This window comes from Watersipora subatra, chromosome 9 (assembly GCF_963576615.1).
Source record: "Watersipora subatra chromosome 9, tzWatSuba1.1, whole genome shotgun sequence".
In the NCBI taxonomy this organism is placed as follows: Eukaryota; Metazoa; Bryozoa; class Gymnolaemata; order Cheilostomatida; family Watersiporidae; genus Watersipora; species Watersipora subatra.
Window position 1 is genome coordinate 46,746,686 of NC_088716.1, and position 24,689 is coordinate 46,771,374.

The 24,689-nt window shown below is 34.7% G+C and overlaps 2 protein-coding genes across 3 annotated transcripts in view; one reads left to right on the forward strand and one right to left on the reverse strand.

The window, feature by feature from the left end:
• The window catches only part of LOC137403574 (transportin-3-like), a 37,429-nt gene extending 36,376 nt beyond the window's left edge, over positions 1-1,053 (reverse strand). For both annotated transcript variants that reach the window (XM_068089536.1, XM_068089535.1), the window contains exon 1: positions 898-1,053. In XM_068089536.1, coding sequence (XP_067945637.1) covers positions 898-1,014 — 117 coding nt within the window. In that variant the 5' untranslated portion in view covers positions 1,015-1,053. The remainder of the gene's footprint in view (positions 1-897) is intronic.
• A 216-nt stretch (positions 1,054-1,269) lies between these two features.
• Positions 1,270-23,734, forward strand: LOC137405136 (uncharacterized). Its single transcript, XM_068091361.1, has 7 exons — positions 1,270-1,383; positions 6,792-7,309; positions 8,057-8,273; positions 10,063-10,209; positions 15,825-15,950; positions 18,957-19,174; positions 23,290-23,734. Exons 1-7 carry the CDS (start codon positions 1,270-1,272, stop codon positions 23,546-23,548), a joined length of 1,599 nt encoding a protein of 532 aa, XP_067947462.1. The 3' UTR covers positions 23,549-23,734.
• Positions 23,735-24,689: the final 955 nt, after the last annotated feature.

The window sequence follows — 24,689 nt, forward strand, 5'->3', positions numbered from 1 at the left end:
AATGTGACAATATTTTTTTCAAAGCGACATCTAAAAAAATTGAAAAAAATGGATTATAAATTACTTTGAAGATTGCATTTATGTTACAGGTGATTAGAATATAATAGAATACTTAGAATATATACCGACCATAGATTTTTGAGAACAGATGAATAATTTTACTGCCAAAAATCCAAACATCAAGAGTGCGTAAACTGTTTTGACAAATCTAGTTATAGGCAATCAATTAACCACCATTCCAAAAGAAAAATGCCTTTTTCCTGTTTTTCCAAGTTAAAACAACTGCAAAGAAGTCATGTATAAAATGATCAAGATGAAGTGGTCCTTATATGATGGATGTTGATATAAAGCATATCCTTTTGGGAAACTAGGAAATAATGTATGCACCAACATGAGTTATTTAAAATTATGACAAACTTGATGAGACCACTTTAACAAACTTCTAACTATTTACATCAAAAATATATAGCTGCTTGGAAAACGTTATCTAATGACCTATCAGGCAACTTTGATTTTTGCTACATTGTCAATAGCCTAATAATGACAAAAGCAAATCACCACTTCATTCGAATTCTTGGCTGTTTTTGACTATAGTTTGACATTTTTCTTCCTTTATGAGCCAAAATATAAAGTCTTTTCAGGGAATGGTCAAATATTAGTTACATAGGGGTTGTAATGGCCTTAATTTCTATATACCGAGCAGTTCTGAGATTGTTGTAACTAGAACCTAAAGAACGATTCAATGCAAAATTTGCAAAGGTATAATTTAGCTAGTGTGTTCACATGAACAGTGAACTAACCTGCACATGCAATAGGACAAATCAACGCGCTAGTTTTGTACACTGAAAACGTAAATAATGCTTCAAAGCAACTTTTTTTGAGTAATTATTATTTTACCGATTTTTGAAAGCTTTCGAGCCATTTGGAAGCTGCTTCCTTCATTTGCGTGTCTGGACTATGATACAATGCATTTAGAGCTTGCAGAACCGCACTAATTGTTGGTTCTGGGTCCATGTCTCATTGCAAAATTTTTCTAAACAGAAAAATGTATGAAGCAAATCGTGCGAAGAAAAAGCGAAATCGCATTGGCAGCGGTCCTGCTAAAGAGTAATTTTGTACATTGCAATTGTTGTCTGTTTAATTTAATTTTTTACCTAATTTTTATTTTATATTTTTTACAAAAAAGTAGCAATATAAATTTTTTACCCAAAGTAAAATATGCGTTTAGGCTTGTCTTTGAAGTTTCTCTTTAGTTTACACCGCGTGTGCATGGCGAACCACAAATCTAGATTAAAAGCTTATTGGGAGCGAAGTTTTCAAGATTTTGATGAATTGTCAAGTTCCACCCCCTCAACAGAAAGTCAAATATTTCGTCGTGTTAACGTAATTACGGTCTTGTCATTATAAGGGTCATCAGTATTTTTCAAATTGTCAAGTTGACAAAATCTATTGAATGCCATTTGACTGCATTTAGAGTATAGTGCGGTAGCGTGGGACCCGTGCCAAGTGTACAACATAGAAATGGTGCAAAATACAGCTGTACAGTTCATTTTTTTAATGTAGGAGAAAGCTTAAAAAACGCTCGTAAAGTGCTAGACTTGAAAACCCTAGCATTAAAGCGCTACAACATTAGACACCACCTTGTACATAAATTTCTAGCAGAGAAAAATCATTCACCTCTTATTCGCTCATATGATAAATTAGTGAACAGTAAAATTTAAGGCACTCCGAGCACCAGAGCTACACCTAGAGGAGACCCTCCTACAGTATGCAAAGACATCAGTCTTTTATAACTGCTTTTTACCAAGAACTGTATGTGAATTTCAATCCAAGCTTCATAAAGGAAGTTAGTTGCAATATAGCAATAACATTGCAAAAAGTGCTGGCTGAGAACTTAAATCACTGTACCTCTTGCCACAAACTCCAGTATGTACTAAAAAAGAAGCGTGAGAGAGTTAGTAAATGCAAGTCGGGGCATATGCTCATACCTTGAGTTGGCTTTCTAATAGTCAGATACTAGCGGGTGTACATTGAATCTTCTCGGGCATAATTTCTCAGGCTTTCTAATATGGATTTGTGCAGATGAAATGCATTCAAGGCAGTAAAAGCATTCCAAGGCAAATCTCTTCACTACTGCACTGATAAAATATAGATCCTGCTAAACTAAACGCACATTCTGCATACCTGTTCTTTGCCTAACTATTTGACATAATTTGCCTAAATTTTTCAGGGGAAAGAAAAGCTAATTGTGGAAAAAAATGTATGTCCGCATCAGGTTCAAGAAAGAGTACACATTCTCATACACTTCAAAGCACAGGTGTCCTTTAGCGGGATATTGCCGAGCCGTAGTCTACACACACAAAAAAACAACAAAGGTCCACGTAGTTATGAGCAAAAACAAAAGTATCCACCCAAATATCTCACCAGTCCGATGAGCAGCACACACAAAAACTACACCAATCGACAGAGCCACCCATCATGTCAAAATATTCCAAGTTTCAAGTCATGTCTTGCACAACTCATCTTATGGTTTCTCAAAACTTGTCCCAAAGTCCCTATTAATTTGAGACTGTCCGATTGCCGTTTTAGAAATGTTCGCCGCTAGCCTAGCCTAACGTTCTAATTCAACATCTCAGTAACTATTGGGGCATTGCTGAGTGCCCGAACGTTTTGATTCCCTCTTTTAGCAATGCCCTGATAGTTGGTGAGATGTTGAATCAGGACGTTAGGTTAGGCTAGCGGCAACCATTTCTAAAACAGCAATCGGACAGTCTCAAATTAATAGGAACTTTGGGACAAGTTTTAAGAAACCATAAGGTGAGTTGTGCAAGACATGACTTGAAACTTGGAACATTCTGACATGATGGGTGGCTCTGTCGATTGGTTTAGTTTTTGTGTGTGCTGCTCATCGGACTGGTGAGATGTTTGGGTGGATACTTTTGTTTTTGCTCATAACTACGTGGACCTTTGTTGTTGTTTTGTGTGTGTAGACTACGGCCCGGCCTCAGCTTCGGCAATAGCCCGCTAAAGGACACCTGTGCTTCAAAGCATGAATTCGTACTCAAGTACTAAGTATAATTCGTACGTAGAAATCAACTTTTTTGCTGCAAAAGTGTTTACAGGAAAATGAAGAGATGTTCTTGTGCAAAAGGAGTTTGAACAATTTTCAAAAAATGTTGTTGCTTGATTATTCTGTTTAGGCTGTAACATGTTGTATCCAGAAAGTCAAAAATTGGTAGCAAAATTCAAATTCTGGTGTGTCTGCCTGTACTTATTATTTGACTATGTCTATGTAGTGTTATGCTACACATTTAGGGGTGTTATGGTATGTTACGGCTGCATACAATGAAACAGCTCAATGACACTTGGTGTTAGCAAATAGATTGACCAGTAAGATATACATGTAGCTTGCTAGGGAGAAGGCCTAGGCCATCTCATCTGAATTTTGTAAACAATTTGTGTTTCTGCATTCAAAACCTGTTCTTTTATATCAAAGTCAGCTTACGTACTAACAAAATGGATTATTCAATTTCCATCTTAACTAATTGTGTACACTATCCTTCGTTTTTTCGTGACGTCATTTTATCGTTGCCGGCCATCTTTATAGACAATTTTATCGTTAGAAACACGAAGCTTTTGCAATGATAATTTGAAAACGATGTTTTTGTTTGCAATTTTTTTATTGTGGTATCAAAACAACACTTAAAAGTACTAATAAATCAAAGAAAAACTATCGTTTTCTACGAATATGGCGGCTTTTTCGTGAACGAGCGCATGTGCAAACCACTTGATGACGCCAAAAAAAACGATGGATTGAGTCATCAGCCTTGAGTCACCAGCATATATATATATATGCACAAGTATATTATCGTATCAAATAGAACAAATTTGAATTCTTTCAGACTTTGGTATGTATTGATGTGATGTGATCATTCCAAGACAGTTTACCATTTACAATAAATCTCTATAATTTTGCTGTCAACTTTTTCTGAAGAATTGAATTGGAAGATTAATCGGCCTAGATGAGTTTAATTGCAAATGGTGAGACTTGATCAAATTGATAACCATCCATTTTCACAGCACCCATTATGAATTATATCAAGGTCATTATTGCAGTTTGATTCTAGAAAGCTTAGACTGCGGACGTTTCATATAATTATAGTATCATCTTCATATGCTTTACTGTATGAGATTATTTGTAAATATTAGAAATTTGTTTGCATTCTTATGTAGCCTCATCAGTCTTTGTCATTTTTAGTTTTTTTCATTTATCTTGTTTTTGCATTTCATTTAAAACAAGATAAATGGAACCTGCACTCCCTACTAACTCTTATCTTCGCCACATTTAAAATAATTGAACAGTTACAAGTTTAATTCTCCATCACAGAACTTGAACAGTTACTAATAATAGTATTGTTTATGCAAATATGTTATTATGCTTGAACTCAGGAAAGAAACAGCCATAATCACTGATGAGCAAATAACAACTATAACAGCAGTCAGATGATAAAAACTATAGTTATTATTTGACGTCTTGCTCACTCTTTATTAGAAGATTAATATTTACATGTAAATCTTATAACAACATCTGCACTTGTTGGTTTATGTAGAGCTAGTGGTAAAGTGATAAGGTTGTAATGTTGAAATATAATATAGAACGTATTATGATACTGCTAAAAAATATCCTCAAATTTTGCTAATATGGTAGATTTTTCTGGCAGAAACTTGAGAGAAAAAACCTTACTGGTCTGTTTTACGAACAACCTATGGCAAACTGGTCCTTAATCAAAAGCTTAGAATGTGTTCTTCCAGATTATTGCGACAGCATTACGATATTGCAAGCTTAAAAGTTCGCTCCTGGATAATTTGGGATTCGACCAGGGTATAGCAGCTTCTTTCCAAATAATTCGGGATTTGGTCTGAAAGGGTTAATAAATGTTTATCGAAAACAACCAAAACTCGAAATGACAAAAAGTTGAACTATAATTCTATCCAATGATATATATCCAGGGTATATATTTGACTAATCACCACTGTGGGTGCCAAGATCAATGTACTAACTATTATGTATCAGTCCAGCTATGTGTCAATTACACAAACAATAGACATCCTTCCTGCAACCACGACTTTACTAGAACCTAACAAGACAAATAAAATGAATAGCCACTTCATGTGATGATAACAGAATAAATACAGCACAACCTTTTTGGTAGCAGTGTTGTGGCTGTGGATTTTGTTATAACATTTAAACATGCATATCATTTTTGCACTATTAGAGTTTCCCAAGCTGAGCCATTATGTGCTCTGGCAAACTGAAGAGTTTTGCTCTCCCAAAAACCAGCATTTTCTTTATAAACACTACATCTGCATTGTACTTGAACTTAAAACAATAAAATATTTCACCGAATGAGATTTTCTATCATTTTTTCTTAAAGGTTGACTTGCAACAAAACTCACATTAGAGTTATTTGGTATCAAAAGATTCACCATGTCCTATTCTGCTGTGTCGGAGATGCAAAATATGTGGAAATGTGATTACAAGCACAAAAACAAACAGTTAATCGTCGCCATCTCGAAACCGCCATAGATTGGAATCAGTTTATTTCTTTGACGTTGTTATTCCATTTGGTTATTGTTTTGACACGGGATGTTCTCACGTGAATTGAAAGGCCAATAAAAGGCTCAATATAAAACTTCTCATAGCACTAGTTTATGACAAACACTTCGGGTTTTACCGAAGAGCCCGTATCAAATATAGATGCTCGCTACTTTACAGTTTTTTTTTGGCTTGGTCTATTTGTTTAGTCGTAATCTGATCATGTGACCCATACTTCCTGCCATACAGCGCAAATAATTTCTGCAGCATTTGTCGATTATAACAGGTGACCAACAGGCTTGTCATGTTTATCAGAGAATGATATGCGCTCCTTCGAGCTAAGGTTAGAAAATTAAACGAATTTTTCCGTAGGTTATAAGATATCAGGGCTGAAAGTGACAGCATTACAATGATGATGAAATAAACGCATAAGGTCAATAGACATGGTTTTATGGAATGCATGAAGTATATTTGTGAAAATATTTCGACGAATGAAGTTGCATGAAAGTGTAAACAGAAGCCATCTTGTTCAACTGCGTCCCATTTGAGCCGTTTTGGAAAGAGATTCTAATCTATGGCAGTTTCGTGATAGCGTCGATTAACTGTTCGTTTGTGAGCTTTTCAGAGCTTGTAATCACATTTCCACATATTTTGCCCCTACAACACAGCAGAGTAAGACATGGTGAATCTTTTGATACCAAATAACTGTAATGTGAATTTTGTTGCAAGTCAACCTTTAAGCTTTATTCTTCATTTTTTTCAACAAATTCTAGATCAATTTACAGCAATTTATTTATTTACAGTAAAATTTTCTTGTACAATGCTTTTGCTCTGCACAAAATGAACACCAATTAAAATAATGGATTCAGTATCTAGAGTTGATACCATAGAGCTGATAGAGAGATAGGAATAAGGTGTAGTAACATACGCAACGCTAAAACCTGTTGGTAGTACTAGCTTTTGGTCACTCAGACATTAAGCTGGCATGGTCACCTGAAAATTTAGTACTTGTTCTGGCTTACAATTAATATAAATAATCCATCGACAAGTCTAATAAATTCAACTAAGATTCAGCTACTCCTTTGTCTGCATTTAGTTGGCCTTCTGTATATCCTTTTTAGCTGCACTAATTTTCTTTTTCGGTACAAATCAACGGTCTTGGTTGTATATTCAGTATCTTGCATTTCTCTTCTAGGAAGAGTATCCATGTATAGAAGATGACGAGGCTATATGTATTCCTCGATCAGCTTTACAAGGAGTTACTAATCCAGCAGATGGAAACGAAGTTTTAGGAAGTCAAGCTATTGATGCGTTCATCGAGAGACTTTTTGACACCGATCCTAGTTCCTCCGATAAAAGTTTTTGCAAGGCACATTCACCTGGAAATTGTCATTCACACATAACTGAATCTTCTTCACCAAGCTCAACTCACAGCATAGACAAGTTTATTCGCACGCTGTTACCTACTCAAACCCAGTCTTCACAAACATCATTTGAGCATAATCTGCAGCATAAACATCTTAGTCAACCACCAACCTACAATAGTCAGACACCCGTCGATCTCATTCAGCCATGTGACGGTTCTAGTCGACTCACAAAAGATCCACATCAACTTAATCAGTCGCTTGAATCAGCCAGTCAGTCGTGTGAAGCAGCAACCAGTCGAACACACATAAAACATGGCTCTTCAAAGATTGATGGTCCATCTTCAAGGTTAGGATCATGTATTTTTTTGTAATGTGAATCTGACATGTCCTCATAATCATTAATATATATATTTCTCAAAGTATGTGTGTGTGTCGCTTTTGCTATAGTTATATAGCGCACGCTGGTTATTTCACCAACACGCCCACGTGTTACGACGCCCCTGTTAAGAAATATTTTTTGTACGGTTCAATTACTATATGTGGGATCAAGGCCAATTCTTCTCACGTGGACAATTATATTGTCTCTATGGGAAGAGCCTCGGCATTATCTCTCCGTTCAGTCAGGCAAAGACAGTACGATATCTCATTTTCATATTTGTACTGGTATTGAGAGGTACCAGTATCGTCGTATTCAAAGTTTTGATGGATAGCTTTTGGTGGAACAGTAACCTTTTTTATACACACGCTTCTATGCAAGAATTGTTATTATTAATTCTACATATTCAGGATTTTTATTTTGTTTTCTCAGTTCGGATTAATTGTATCATTACCGAATCATCTTTCATTGTAATCGTAGCAAAACAGACTTAATTTAGCTATTACTTGCTGTTTATTTCATCTATCTAAACAATTTCACAAGTTTATAACACACCTGAGCCTGTACTTAATTATGTCATTGTTTGAATTTGTTGAGTATAGTAGACATATATGAACAAAAAAAACTAGATTGGAAGTTTGCTGGTTTTTCTTGTGTTGCTTTTAGTTGCCTTGTTTACATTTGCATTTTTCATAAATTAGAATCCTTCTGTTTTAGACAGAATGAGCTCGTGTCACGTACCTCGTCTTCATTTTCGCCGTTGCATCCTGAGGAGCCGTCGTGTAGCCATTCGATCACAGAGATCGAGACTGTAGTGCATCCAACAACAATATCTACACGGGATCTGGTGGATGAGTCGTCCTTCACAGTCTCATCTATAAAGTCAACTTCCTTTCCGAGTCAAGCCATCGAATCCACTCAGTCAACATGCCAGGTTAGGCTGACTCTTTTGTCAAAAAAGGCTTTCAACTTGTCAAGGTTTACGGTATCTTGCAAGGGATTAGTTAGACATCATAGTATCTATATCTACTAGAAATTCCACTGTCATACAGCCCACGACCAAAGTGATATTGGAAAAAAGAAAGGGTACTGCTGGTTGAGAAATGCAATATTAGCAGTCAAATGGCACTGCAGTGCAATAGGAGAACTGCAATACAACTTGCAGTACAACAAACAGCAATAATGAAAGGAAAAAATTATATGTTTATGTCTCTCCCCTGCAATAGGAAAAATGCAATATTAGAAGTAAAATGGCAAGCTGTTGTGTAATATACACAGTTTGAAAGTTGGTTGTGTTAAATGCAGAATGGTTTTGACAGCGATCTGTAACCAAAGCGAAGAAATGTGTCATGATCACAGAAACCATGGTTAAGTCGGGTGTGTGAGATTTAGAGTTATCTACACTAGCAGGAGAAAATTCTCAGTTATTTTGCAAAAAAATTTGATTCCAGCTTAATTACAGCAGATTTTATGGTCAATAAACTGAATGCATGTTTACCATTAGTGTGAAAACATAGTTTTGAGAAGACTGAGGTTGAAGTTTGAGAAACGAAAACCAATGCACAATTTTGTTTACATTTCAAAACGTCATAGCAACCAATATCAAGAAGTTGTGATATTTATCTAGATTTTTGTATTTATATGCAAAAAATTGTACTGAATTTAAAAGTCTAAACAGATTTTAGTTGATTGTCATAGAATTAGCTGTATAAGAAAGTCTAGGCCTATAACTTAATTTTGCAGATATTAAAAATGGCTTGGCAGTACCGCGATATTGGGTGATAGCACCATCAACAAAATCTTTAGAAAAATAATAACAGTAACATATTGCCCAACATCGGTCGCTATATACTTCGATCTTGTAAATTCGAATGATCTTATAAATAATCTTATAAAATTGAATAATTATTCTTATAATTAAATATTGTAATAATCTTATAAAAATCGTTAGAAAAATATCATCGTCATTTCCTTTACTTTCACTGCTTTGGATATCAGTTGGAATACCAAAGTACTCATTATAAGTGTCCAAAATGTCAGTTACTTTGAAATCGGCAAAAAAAGAAACGATTATTTTTCAGTACTTCTACGTTAATTACAGAAACTTTCGGCAATTGGACAATGTCATAGACTGGTGAAATGTGCATGTTTTTCTTGTGAAACGCGCACGACTTAATGGTTCTACTCCCTGTCGCACGGCCTTATCGGCATTTCGTTGGTCGGTCTTAATTTTGATTAAAAAAGGCTTGTCAAGTTTTTATGGCGATTTTAGGCCAATTTAATCTGTCTATTTATGTATTATCCGATCAGATGGGTAAGTTTTAGGATATTGTCTACACTTTTCAAAGACTTGGTAACATATTTAAATAGGTTTTTATGTGTTTTGTATCATTATTATACTTGAACTACTCCATAGAAAAATGGTTAAATTTGTTGATGAGATTTGGGCACAAGGGTTTGGGACAGCTGTCATGACTAATTTTCGTGAGTTGTGTACCCATATGCATTTATCATAAAGCTCCCAAACAATCGCTTCACTTGTGTTTGGTCGTGGGAATATTCATGTGAATATAATTCTCATCTGGTTTTCCAAAACCAGTCGTAGAGGCAAATTATTTTGTATATCCAGCGTCCGCTCTATTTGTTTCAATTCATTAAAAAAAGAGTTTAATTTATTTATAAGCCTTTTAATCACACTTTTAAGACTCATTTTTTACATGTAGAATGAATTTCAAATTGAACCAGATGATTTCATCAGTCAGCCTATAACATGCTCCAACACTCAGCCTATACATGAAGCTATGAATGAATTGGTCGACGAAGATTTTCAGAGTACGTTTAGTTCCAGGGCTGATGATTCCGAAGCCCAGGTAATTCCTGTTTTTTCTTCTTATATGGAGACTTGTCTTCTACATTTTCAAGTTACGATTCATACCTGCAAGTGCCAATGTGGTAAATAACCCTGTCTGATGATTGTACTATATTTCTACACCATGAATAACACTACAGCATAATTATATCAGGGTTGGTCGACTAAAGTCAAATGATTTAAATCATCTTGTCTTAAAACCCATTATTATCTAAATTCAGCCTTCAAAATAATCTCAGCCTTTTCAGAAAGATAGATAAACTATTTAAAATTGCATGTTTAAAAATGAGCTCAAAAAGCCCGATAACAACGCTAGCTTGTGATAAAATCACGCTTTTTTGAGCTAATTTTTCTCGGCATTCAGCCTATTAAACATCCTGTAACAAGCTACAAGCAATTTTAAATAGTTTATCTACCTTTCATAAAAGACAGAAGATTTTGAAGGCTGAATTTAGATAATAACTAACTGCATTACCGCCTACGGGAACAGATTCACGTGCAGCATAAGGTTTATTGAGAGTTGTCTTTCATACTGTAAAACAACTCCAAATATGCAGTCTACTGAAATTGTTGCCTTGATTAGAGTATGAATACACATATAGGCCTACATGCCAATAATGTTGGAGAGAACAATGGAAATCTGCAATGTGTTTTACAGCTAGATGTGTGTAAAATCTAGTAAATAGTCTAAATTCGTGTGTCTAGATTCATGCATCCGTTCATACCCGTCTATTTGCAGTTGATGATCGCACACTTTTGCCGCCGAGTCCCCGCCTCGGTTGACCAGTCTGTCAGCAGTTGACAATCACGCTCTTGCACTCGCCTCGCAATCAATCGCCTCACACTCAATCGCCTTGCACTCGCCTCGCAATCAATCGCCTTGTAATCAATCGTCTCGCAATCAATCACCTGGTACTCGCAACCAATCGTCTCGCAACCAATCGCTTCGCAACCAATCGCCTCGCAATCAATTACCTCGCAATCACTTGCTCTGCAATCAATCGCCTCGCACTTGCCAACTCATTCATCTGGAGCGCCGCACCTGAAGACTCTCGCCGCACATGGGGTGAAAAAGGTCTCGCGCGCATCTCCAAGTGACACCACAGCCCCAAACCGCTAGCTGCATTACCTGTCCACGGGAACAGATTCAAATACAGCAAGAGGTTTATTGAGAGGTGTCTTTCATACTGTAAAACAACTCCAAATATGCAGTCTACTGAAATTTTTGTGCTGATCAGACTGCATACACATATGCAGTCATACATTTCAATAATGTTGGGGAGAACAATGGAAATCTGCAATATGTTTTACAGCTAGTCTACAATGCGTCAGTCGCAAACCACTCAAATCGGAGTTGCCCTATTTGTGTACAAAAAACTGATAATGAAATTGACATTGCTAGGCAAACTGAAGTTCTTCAAACTGGCAGTATTGAAAAATTTTGCATGTTTTAAAAAATTACTCAAAATATTTTGCTATCACCAGCATTTATTGAATGGAGACTTCTACATGCTTAAAACACTAATCATAGCTCACCAGTTCTTCGTCTATAGCTTGTGTTTTGACATGTTATATACAAACAGTAATGAGGTTGTGTCGATAAAATTTATATGTACAGTCATACTTCGACTTACGAGCTTAATGCGTTCCGAGACTGAGCTCGTATGTCAATTTACTCGCATGTTGGTGCAATTTATTTATATATCGAACAATTAAATATATATTGATTGGTTTCCATACTCTAAAAAATGCAAATAAAACACTCGAAACAAGATATTGTAACAGAAAAAAACATGTTGGTTATTGACCAAACAATTTACCACATACTTTCAAAAAGCAACAAATAAAAAATAATGCAAGGAAATGTGATTAATTGAAATGTAAAATTAAATAGGCCTACGTACATACAATAGCAGCTAACACTAGCGTTTGCCAGAGAGGGAGATATAAGCTATCCTTCACTACAACAGTTGACTTTGATAAATTTAGATTTTATCAAAATCTTAAAAGACAAACTTAGAAGCAAACCTAAAAGCAAACTTTCATTTTTAACTTAATTAACGCAATTGAAATTTCTTCGGCGTTCGTAGTTTAACGTTTCTCGCTGGTTTGCTAATTTTTCCTTTGTTTCGCTTTCACGACTAGCCGGCCGTTTTAAGATAAACCTATCTAAGGACGTTTGCCTTTCTCGCTCTTTCAACATGTTGCAAGGGCGACATGTTTGGATTAGGACGAACTCAGGTGTCGTCACAAAGGGTTAATGCACGACCACTAGCCAGCTTGTCCGAATGTCTATTTTTATAGTTTTGATAGACAGAACCGGCCTTTTCACAACGTAGCATCGTTTCAGTTACGCTGTCACCGGCCAATTGTTTATCTTTTATCCCATGCCTGAGCAGTCTCTCCATCAGCGGTCGTGAAGATCGCCGCGCCGTTTAGAAACTATGGTTAGTCCTTTTGCGAGCTAAATGCCCTGAATATAATCTTTCTGTTTGATAATTGTGGATGTATTTCTGTCATATTGTTGAGCTAGCTCAATCACCCATACACATTTCGCATATTTTTCAATAATTTTCCGTTTAATATCACTTGTTATCATTTGCTTTTTCTTTGCATTATCTTTCATTTTACTAGCAAACTTTCGGCCTACGCACAGCACTTTTAATTCACATAATTCTGCACTGAAAATCGCGCACAAAAACATGGTACAAAAGTATAACCCGAGCAGTTAAAAAATACAGAGTGATGCTGTTCTCATAAAACACATCCGGCATACTTGGCAACTGACTCACGTGCTCGTATCTTAAACATGGCTCATATGTTAGTGCTAAAGCGTGCTTAAAAGCTTGCTCGTATCTCAAGTTTCTCGTACGTTGGAGCACTCGTAAGTTGAAGTATTACTGTATAACAGCACAGACAATATGATGTCAAGGCAGATACAGCATTAGCACCTTACAATAATAAAACATAGTGGCAACATAATAGCCTTTTTATGAGATATAAAAAGGCAAACGGATACATGAAAATATATATGTATATTAAAAAATATGTTAGAAAATGCTGCATGTGGATAATATGTAGGTATAGCAGAACATGAAGAACATAGCATGACATAACAATAACACAATGTTAGTTCAACGCAACACTTGCGGATAGACAACTTTTTTTGTTTTTCTGTCGGGTGTATGAACAAACAGTTTTCGGCTTGTGCCTACTTCTGAGCAGGCGACGTACAGCTGGTCATGGCCAAAACAGGGTGGCAGTAAGTCGATACCAGCTGCTCTCTTTCTTCTCACCAGCGCCTATCGCAACCCTCGGAGTACCTTTGCAAGTTCTGAAGTAGAAAGTTACAGTAGGCCGACTCGTAACTGGAAAAAAATTAGTAACTCAGCTGCTGAAGGAAATGAACACATTTACTATCGCGAACAGTGACAAATCCAACGTTATTAAGGTGTGGCAATTCCTAGACAATACAACATTGAGTGAAAAGTACTTACTTTTTTGAAGTAGAAATCTAGTTGGTAAAACACAGTTGCAGTACCCGTGCAAGTTCTGTAGTTTTGTAGTACTTGTTGCTGGAAAAAGTAAAAGTAACTCGGCTGCAGAAGGATATGAACATGTTTATTATCACAAACAGTGGAAAATCCAACGTTTTTAACCCTTTCACTTAAGTAGACTCATACGTTTTCTATGGTCGACCGCCGTACACACATTTTTGCGACATTCCCAGCAATTGCTAGTAGCTGAATTTTATTATTCGTTGATAACATAACCAACGATCTTTAGGACTTTTATGGTAGTGACAGTGTTGTCCTAAGATTTCTCTATAAAATTAGCCTGAAGTTTAATTTTTTAATTTTTAATCTTTGTTTGGGAATTTCTAACATGAAACGAACATTTTTTGTGTAAGTTCTGAAAACGCCTCCGAGTTAGAAAACAAATAACTACTTATGTTGATGACATTATAGCCTATTCAGATTTTTGTGATTACACAGATAATTAAAATGGCAATAGCAGCACTAAAATTAAATAAATTATAAAATTAATTATAATTATAATTAAATAAATAAATTACCTAAAACTCAATTAAAAGTAGCATTAAAATATGTACAGATACAGTGACAACTAATAAATTAATGTGAATTAAAACATTGATACAAAATCACAAACAAAATTGTCAAATTGGATGTTTACAATATGAATAGCATAAACAATAAGCTATATATCCAAATTAAAAAATTTGTTCTGTTTTTCTTCGAATTCATCTAAAGCTATTACGGTTGCAGCACAAAATAATATTACTTGTCTTGTTCTATCATTGCAAAAAATTACTTTAGATGAACTAGATTTTTACTAATTGCTATAAGAATTACTGTAAGAAGCAGTGTGGGCGTGATATGCATCAACGGCGAGGTTTTAGTTCCCGTTTTGGTAATAGGCGGTCAAAATGGAATGGGTATCGATGATGTATTTAATTGGTTAAAATAGTGACCCATTTTGTATAATCAGAGTTTGAGTTAGTCTGGTGTAAAGTCTCTGTAAAAACGTATTTGAAATCGTAAACAGGCTGGAAACGGTTCCAAGTCCAACTCTTTCAGAGTTGAAGCAACTCTGATAAATCAGCCTGGTGTAAACGCACCTTTATTCTCCCATGGCAATAGAAACAGGTGAAGAACATCAATTTTACACTCGATGTTGACTTAATAGTGTCAATGTTCATAATCGTATGGAATCGGGTTAACTTCGTCTAGAAAACTATTAGATAAAAGATCTTTTCTTTAAGATATGTCTGTAAATAGCTTTTATGCCAACTGAGATTTGCACTTATTGATACTAATTGAGTATTACTTGCATGTAAATAAGATCTAGAATTCATGTTTTATGAGTTCTTAGATTTTTTTGGTGAGAGATGTATTGTAGATGTGTTGTATATATATTGTAGATGTGTTGCAGATGTATTGTAGATGTATTGTATATATATATATATTGTAGATGTGTTGTAAATGTATTGTAGATGTATTGTATATATATATTGTAGATGTGTTGTATATATATTGTAGATGTGTTGTAAATGTATTGTAGATGTGTTGTATATATATATTGTAGATGTGTTGTATATATATTGTAGATGTGTTGTAAATGTATTGTAGATGTGTTGTATATATATATTGTAGATGTGTTGTATATATATTGTAGATGTGTTGTAAATGTATTGTAGATGTGTTGTATATATATTGTAGATGTGTTGTAAATGTATTGTAGATGTGTTGTATATATATATTGTAGATGTGTTGTATATATATTGTAGATGTGTTGTAAATGTATTGTAGATGTGTTGTATATATATATTGTAGATGTGTTGTATATATATATTGTAGATGTGTTGTATATATATTGTAGATGTGTTGTAAATGTATTGTAGATGATTTTGGTTACCAGCTTTTTGTACACCAGGTTGGTGTCTCAAGTTATAAAGCACCGGGTCTTTCTAATAAATTGTCAGTAGTTATCTGTAGCCAGATGTAGCGCATAAATTGGAATCAACTTTATCAGTTTTAGCTTTATAACATTTTTGTGTAATAAACATTGTGTTCAAAAACGGCTCATCAATTGTAGATGCCGGATATACTGAGCAAGCTTTCGGGCGTTACAACGGATGAAGTTGTAGACGTTGAATCTGGCGGTGCCAGGTCAAGACAGAAGATGACTGGCATGGCAGAAAAGCTCTGCACAATAATAAAGGTTATTGTTGCTGTTAGGTCATCATGTTGCCGGTTTGGTTTTTATTCATGAATGGGTCCAACTTTAACAAAATCATAACTGCTGAATAAGCTGCTTGATTTTTAAGAGATTGTAAAGTTTGCATTGACTTGTGTGTAATTGCAGTTGTTTAGCTTCTCCAATTATGATTTAGTAATTGATCAATTAATTGATTTAATTGATTAATAATTGCTAAATCATGATTGAACAAGTTCATAATAGGAGTTTATTGAAAATGATGTGAGCAACGGAAGGTGTTTTCGATAATCATTTCTTAATAAGTATTCTAGTTAATCTCTCACCAGATTATAGCAATTTCATCGATTCCCTGTACAAGAGCTACCTCATAAAAATGTTTGGTGTTTTTTCAGCTTCAAGTTGTTTTAAATAAACTTTTTAATTTGCTTTTTCAAAGTTACAAATTGCACATTTCTCTCGTTGCTATGGTATTGTAAGGTTTTAAACCTACCTTTTAGACGATAAATTAACCTTGAAGTTACTGAAAGAAAATATTGTAGTAATTTATAGATTCTTTTCAGTGCCAGGAAAATATTTTTTATCATCTTCAATTTAAAAAACTGGAAAGTGATTGAAAATTATGTTTGGATCTGTAAGAGATAGCTAAGATGCAACTGCGTTGTGATCATGACTAAATCCAGTGTATATTATTTATGTAATAATCCTAGTTAAAAATAAATTGGTTGAGTACAACTTCTATAAAGCTTGCTATCATGTAGGTTCTAAAAAATATCAATCAATGCTTAACTAAGAATTTGTTAACACTTGTTTTAGGTAAAGGCATGACATCTAATCCAGTTTGGATCTATAGAAGTAACCGCGTCTAGGACTGGGGGTCCTACCACACAAAGTTGTCGTCAGAATAGTCACTTTTAAAATCACTGTCGTCACTTTTAAAATTACTGTCACCTTTTTCAAGTTGGTAACCAAAACATCTTTTTTCACATTCATTATTTTAATACAAATATCCATTCTGGTGGCACTGGATTGCGTTAAAACCCTGAAACTTGCCCAGTTTGAACTTCTGCTAACAAAAAGCATGGCTCAACCAGCGACCTTCACAAACTTATTAGTAATGTTTGGGAGCGTTGCTGATTACTCCGCGGAGAGTGACAGCCGTCTCAGGCTTTTAGGGCTACATTTCTTGTACTGAAAATAGACCAAGATTGTCTTTAATTAATAATCACTGTTAGTCACAGACTTGGAAACGGATTTGCTGTCAATGTCGTGGCATTTAATTGCTGTTTACTTTAATTATTTGGCAGTATATAAATGCTGGACCAGATGCTTCAAACCAAAACTATTAAAGTTTCGGTTGAACGTGTTGATTTATGGACAAATAAGTTAGTAAAGGTGCCGCTACACCTAACTTTTCGTTACACGCTACACGTAAATTTTTCGTTGGTTATAACCGTAATCCCGAAATGATTCAAACACACAGAATTATTCTGCTAGAATCGTGCTAGCGAGCACGATTCCAGCAGCTTTTGCAATTAGTATAGTCCAAGAGACGTATAATGACACACAATAAAAGTATAGGTGCAATTCAACATAGTACACACGATGCAACTGCTTAGATTGCGTTATTGTATGTATTTATTGTTTGGATGCTATAGCTACAAATTGTTTATGTTTTAATTGTATTTCCTTTTTAGCAGCAAAAGTTTTGTGGTAGAAAATGTTGCCATCTTTAGCGCAATCAAATCGGTTGCATCGTATTTACTATGGTGAATTTCCATAATATATTTATTGCGTGTCGCATTATGTTCTCGGACTACATGAGTTATTTTGCTAGAGTCGTGCTCACTCACCAAGAATAGCGCAACTCAAACAGTTACATCGTGTGTTCTATGTTGAATTGCTTTCATACTTTTATTGCGTGTCACGATACATGTCTTGGACTATACTAAATGCTAAAGCTGCTAGAATCGTGTTCGCTAGTAATTTGTTGACAGTGATCTGTTAAAAGCGTTTTGTCGACGAACTCGGTGGGCATGCACAGCTCAAATAATTCTGTGAATTTCGACCGATTAATTATGTTTTTTCCGTGATTTCGGCAAGAACTCAGAACCAACGAAAAATTCGTTACGTGTCGCCGTACCTTTAGTAATCCTACTTACGCAATCATCGTCACCTTGTCACCTACATTGATAAATGGTCGTCTCGTCTGTCACTTTTTAAATATCCCTGTCGTCAGAATCGTCACAAAACATGGGCGGACCCCCAGGACTGAATGGGTGGCCACTTGAAACATTTGTTTTTAACGATTGTTAGAGAGTTAATTTTTTATTCGGAGCTCATTGATTAAGGATAAAAAGTTTATTGCCTAAGAAGTAATAATGTTAGACACTTGTTAATACCGTTGGAATATTGCTCTAACTGCATAGAACTGATATAAAATTTATTTATCATTTTCATACAATTATGTCGAATCACTATGTTTTTCACACATTATTTTGCTGTTAATTTGATTGAAATTCCAATAAATTTAGAATGTTTGAAGTGCTGATGGCAAAACAATTCTAAAAACATGTAGTATCTCATGGCAGTTTGGGCAGGAAGTAGTAGTAGTTGTAACAAGTACCCGTTGTATAACCTTAGTCTTCTTTAGATGACTTAATCTATATTCTTTACAGTAATAGTATAATAAGAGCCGCGTTTATCCAGCTGTCCGAAGTCGCTAAAACTTTGGGAAAAAAGAACGCATCGCATGGAATAGAACACCGATATTTGAAGCCCACCTTTCCACATCTAAGAATAATTGTGTACACACTTATTGCACATGGTCATCTCTCATAGCGCACGGGATTGCTAGAATACTAGTATAGCATAATATGTCACCCTCACACTAGTTGAATATAGCGGAATACCGGCTATTTTACTTGAGCTACTGTTTGAAACACGCCTCTATTCTCATCTGATAGTTTTATGAACATACCAAGATGTCTGACATTTAGTATATCTCTTTAGAGGGAGCAATCTGACTACGCAATAACTAGACATCATCTCGCTCAACTTGGTGATGAGAGACTAACTACCTCTATGGAGTCGTCGGTACAGTTACGGTATTTAGGATTGGAAGTGACTTCAGCAACTATTAATAGAGATAATCTTATAGAATGCCTTGTACTCAGCTGTCCCACTAACTCACCTAGCTGCGGCTCCAAAGTTAAACTGGCCATCAAAAGGTGAGAAGATTGCTGTGTTTGTTGCAGATTTGGTGTACTTTATGAAGACGCAATTAGACATACTAGGAATTTTAAGTAACTCTCATATCATTCCATACGAGTATCCTGGCAGTCTCAAACACCGTGAGAGATTGTCAGATGTGCCAATAAAGCACAGAGAATAAGTATTTGTACAACAATTCTAAAACATGGAAAGGGAACAATTGGCAAAGTGCTAGCTGGTGATGCCGAATGCTGTGGGTTCAAAGCTCATGTGATGCTTTTTTTTTACCTTCAACTGTGGCTTTCAATAGATAGACGGACCCGGCTTTTATTATAGTAAAGGTTACACTAAATGTATTTGGCTAAAAGGCCGAAATTTGTAATAGACGGTTTTGCCGGATAATGCATAACCTTAAACAAGTATGCAGTAGCCACAGATATTTTAAGAGCTTTTAACTATGTACAAGCACTGGCAGGTGATTTCGGTAAAGTATCCAATGTTTGCATCCTATGGTATATTACTGCGAGCTCAATCTTATTAGCATTATTTCTTAACATATCTGTTTGTCTTCAAGTGCTAATGTATTTTCTTTGCAAATCTGGCCACAAATGACTAATTGAACACCATTGAAGCATTATTTACAATCTGTACTATGATACTTTATTACCTGTGCAATGCCGGGCATTCATCTAGTCATACTATGATAAGAGCCGTGTCTGTCAGTCTGTCCGACACCACAGTGAGAGGTTGGGGATAAAGGATGGCTTTATTAGGTTACTGAATTTTATTGCTTGCATTTTGTACACATTGTTTCTTCAATAGCTTGCAATTGTATTTGTGAAACTATTTTCTCTAATTTCATTTGGTTGGTTTTTTGCGCACCCATGATAAATATCGTGAATCAACCCCATAGCGTAATTCCATAGATTTACACAGATGCAAAGGCAGCTCTTTATCATGGTGACTGACACTCAGGTTGATATTTTATTCACGAGGTCTGATGGGAACAAACTGAATTTCTTATAAACTAGGTAATTTTTATCTAGAGTACTTTTAAAAGAACTTTCTATTGAACTTCTTTTAATTAACATTCTGTCCCTAGAAGTGAATTATTTCCTTGAGACCAGTCAGTTCCAGCTCATGCATGGAATAGCATGAGCAAGCAGTTTAGCATAACGATTCATTCAAAGATTATCTTTGCTACATATTTAAATGTTTTGAGTTGATGCTGCAATCTTTAATATATTAGATTGAATCTTAATTTAATATGTTAATCTAATATATTAGATAATACTTGTTGTTAATGGAAATCAATGCTTTATCACGGTGTTTGAGGTAAAGATGGCCGCTTGAAATGTATTTCAAGCGGCCACCCATTCAGTCCTAGACACAGTTATTTCTATGGATCCAGACTAGATTAGATGTAATGCCTTTACCTAAAACAAATGTTAACGAATTCTTAGTTAAGCATTGATTGATATTTTTTAGAACCTACATGATAGAACCTTTATCAAACCTTTATAGAACCTGTACTCAATCAAATTATTATAAACTAATATTATTACGTAGTTAATAGACACTGGATCGGATCATGATGACAATGCAGTTGCATCTTACTGTAGCTATCTCTTACAGATCCAAACATAATTTTCAATCACTTTCAAGTTTTTTTAAATTGAAGATGCTAAAAATGATTTTCCTGGCACTGAAAAGAATCTATAAATTACTACAATATTTTCTTTCAGTCACGTAGTCACGTAAATGAGGTTAATTTATTGTTTAAAAGGTAGGTTTAAAACCTTAAAATACCATAGCAACGAGAGAAATGTGCAATTTGTGACTTTTAAAAAGCAAGTTAAAAAATGTTCGTTTTAAACAGCTCGAAGTAATTGAACTAATTTCTACCTAAAGTATTTATTTTTAACTTTCCACAACATTTTGCTATTAATATTTTTTGCAACATATTTAAATGTTTTGAGTTTATGTTGCAATCTTTAATATATTAGATTGAATCTTAATCTAATATATTGAAACAATATATTAGATAAAATAAAGTAAGGAGAAAATGATTACCATTGCAACGAAGCTAGAGTTACTAGGTTAGCTATAAGTTAACTATAGTTACTAAGGTTAAAATGCTATATTGTTACTAATTTTTGCAAAAAATTAAGAAAGTGTATGTATTTACAAAAAAATGTACATTGTATATGCAGTATGTATATAAGATTTGATGTTTTTACCAAGGGTGTTTTTTTCATTAGACAATTGCTATAGGTTTCTATATCCCTCTATATGACAATTTCGCCTTACGATGCCAACGATGGAGAATTGAATCGAGTTCTTTAAGCTAGGATAGCTAAAAAATTGAAAATTGAATTGGCGTTTTGCAATGAATTGTGAATTGAATAGATTCTTATACGACATATGATGGAAATGAATTGGGAATTAAATTGTTAACTTTTTGATGAGAGTTTAATTGAATTGAGTCTATTTTGTAAGCCTTATAAACATCTCTGGTTTGAGGCACTTGGAAAATGTTAGATAGTTTTAGGATTTTTATAAGTTTACGAGCATAGAGGAATAATAACAGAAGTTGGTAATATCAAACGCGTAATGCTCTTTTTATAAACACAATATCAAGTTTTAAACTGTAAATACTCATGTAACTTTTAGCCAATCACAGTTCTAATTCATACCCATGTTGCTATTAAAACTAGGCCAAAACGATCGATTAATGTTGTTGAAAGTTTTCTACAAAGGTAGTTTACTTTGTCAGCTTTGCAAATAAATTGTCAAATTTCTTCCTTCTGTTGTTTTAAATTTTTTAAATTTGAAACAACAGAAGCAACAGCAGTTTTCTACCCCAAGAATGTTTCTGTTCAATCTGTAAACATATACTTGATACAGGTTTAGGAATTTTCCATTGTTTATGCTGGATTTAAAAACTAATTTTGTTGAGTCACACAAACAGTATTCGAAAAGCATTGATTTCAATCAATTCACCTTTAATCGACCATCAACTTGCCAATATTCGGGACTAAGCGATTTATACTTCAATTTAATGATTTTGTCTTCAACTCTGCCTCCAAATGCTGTATTTTTGTCGAGATCATGTCCTGTCTAAATATATTTACACTTGTCTAGACTGTTTGTTTCGACTCCTGTTCTTTCATCGTTTCGCCGCTTCTTGCTTCTTTCTATGAAGATCTCAGCTAGCAAGATCTCAGCCAGCATATTACCTTACTACTACAGTCCTTCCTTGGCATAAGACCTTAATGCGTTTCAGGACAGAGCTTGTATGTAAATTTTTCCTTATCTCAAAGCAACATTTGTGATATAAAATAACTAAATTTATACAAATTGATTCGGTCTCACCCTTTGGACAAAAGCAACTATAACAGAATAGTAAGATGGAAAAATGCGTTTTTTATTATTCTAATTCACCATCTACGCTGATAACCATAAAATTATTCTTCTAATAATGTAGGTCGTAGGATATTATATTTTACAATATTTTGATGGAAAAAAAAACAGATAAGTTTTGTGATTGTTTTGCTCCAATGGCATTGTAATGCTACTGTATCAACCATGTTCAGACATTTCCAGTTCATTTGCTATGTGCGATTATTTGTTGTTCATTATTTTTATATTGAAGAAATCTTGTGCCACAGTTTCTTTGAAGGCATAGACACCACAAATGATGCAATTCAAAAGTTCTGGTCATAAGATCTTAACTGTGTCATACAGTTAGCAAGCGATCACAGTATATGATTCATTGCTTAGAGTGTACAGGCCTGGCTATACAAAAATTAAATGATACGAATGAAATATATGTTTTTGGCATTTTATTTAAGATATTCTTTTAATAGTATATGACTGCAATACAAAGTGGGCGATGTAATGAATAGAAAACACAAATAATGACCTGGTCAAACAACTTAAGGAAAGAGCTTGACTACAGAATTTACTACCATACAAAAAGTGTTATGTGCTAATATTGTCTGAATGGATTTCATGCTACAGAGCAGCTACATGGAATTCATTCAGACAATATTAGTATGTATATATTAGTATGCATATTGTGCTAATCGGAATACCCCGGCTGTTCCATTTAAACTAGTTCTTGTTGTAGTTTGAGACTGGAAGGGCAGCATGTGAAACAAGGAGATGAGCTCACTGTATACTGGCCATGGAGAGTCTTTCCATCGGCAGCCTTAGGTCCAGTAATATTCTCCAGCTCCTATTGCGAGATCACAAGATCAAGTTTACAAGCAGAATCCCCCGCTGGAAAACCCATGGTGCTAGCTCATAACACTTGTGTTTGTACTTCAGATAAGAAACGCAACATTTACCCAGTTTATAAAGGCCCATATGCTCTGCTGCGCCAGTAATATATATATTACAAGCTGTTATTTATAGCTTTGTTAGCATTTGATCTGGAATTTGCATAGAGTTAGTATCATTAGTTATATTGTTGGTTCTTTGTATTTATTTTCACTTTTTTGCTGTTCTTCAAGGCGTTTTGTTTGTTCTAGTCAACCTATAGATAACACGCTAATATATGAATCTCAGACTTATCATCATAAAATACAGCCAACCTTTTAGGTTATATATCATAATTGTTGGAGATAATTTTCATATTGAGTTTTAAAATGCTTTTTACGAAAAAAATCCGTTTTTACAGTATTTATTTGCTATTACTGCATGTACAGGTTATTGAGAGTCATTCTGATGATGTCATAAGTACCCTCTTCTACGTGAAATTATTACTTGCCATAGATGAATCTAGAAGTCAGATAATTTAGCAAACTACACAAAACTTAAGGTTGAGTTTTAAAAGCAGTCTGATACATTTCAGTAACAGCAAACATCATATATAGTTTGGTCCATCTTGTTGTGTACAGATGTTTAATTACCGTAATCGAGTAAATGGTTATATTGTCTTTCAGCTTTAGGCAGATACAAATATTGCGTAAGTTTAGTTCTCATGGTAAAGAGATAAGCTCTGAAACTTCTTCATGAAAATCACAGTTCTGAAAATCTGAATTACATTCAAAAGCACTCGATATAAGAAACATGAGCACTTCTATCTTTCTAGTTTTCTCAGCATTTGAGTGCATTCAGAAAACAATTTCTGGTAAACGTGTGGCTGTTTGAAGACTGTTTAAATCATGTGATTAAATTCTAAATAAGCTTCTGCAAGATTGAGCCATGTATTCTTTTTCTAACGACAAAATGTACCGTGTGAACACTGAGGTGCTATAGGCAGATAACCATATTTTGCAGTTCAACTTTTGATTCTCGTTTGTGTGTTTAAATCAATAACAACAATAATTTAAATTTACTATTTTAACAAAATTAAATAAAACTATAAAGGCCTTGTATGATATATCAAAGTGTTGGGACGGAACCATAGTTATTATTGCTACCAAGTAGTTATACCTGTTTTTCCAGCTTTGATTTTTGCCAGCAAACGCAAGCCTATTACTGAGTTTGTTTGCGCTATGCTAGTATGCAGTTTAGCCCTATCAG

Bases quoted from the DNA above. Each gene is read 5' to 3' on its own strand.
- LOC137405136 (XM_068091361.1), top strand. From the start codon at position 1,270: ATGGCGAACCACAAATCTAGATTAAAAGCTTATTGGGAGCGAAGTTTT. The intron at 1,384-6,791 runs GTAATTACGGTC...TTTCTCTTCTAG, and splicing joins AAATATTTCGTCGTGTTAAC to GAAGAGTATCCATGTATAGA. The intron at 8,274-10,062 runs GTTAGGCTGACT...TTTTACATGTAG, and splicing joins CCACTCAGTCAACATGCCAG to AATGAATTTCAAATTGAACC.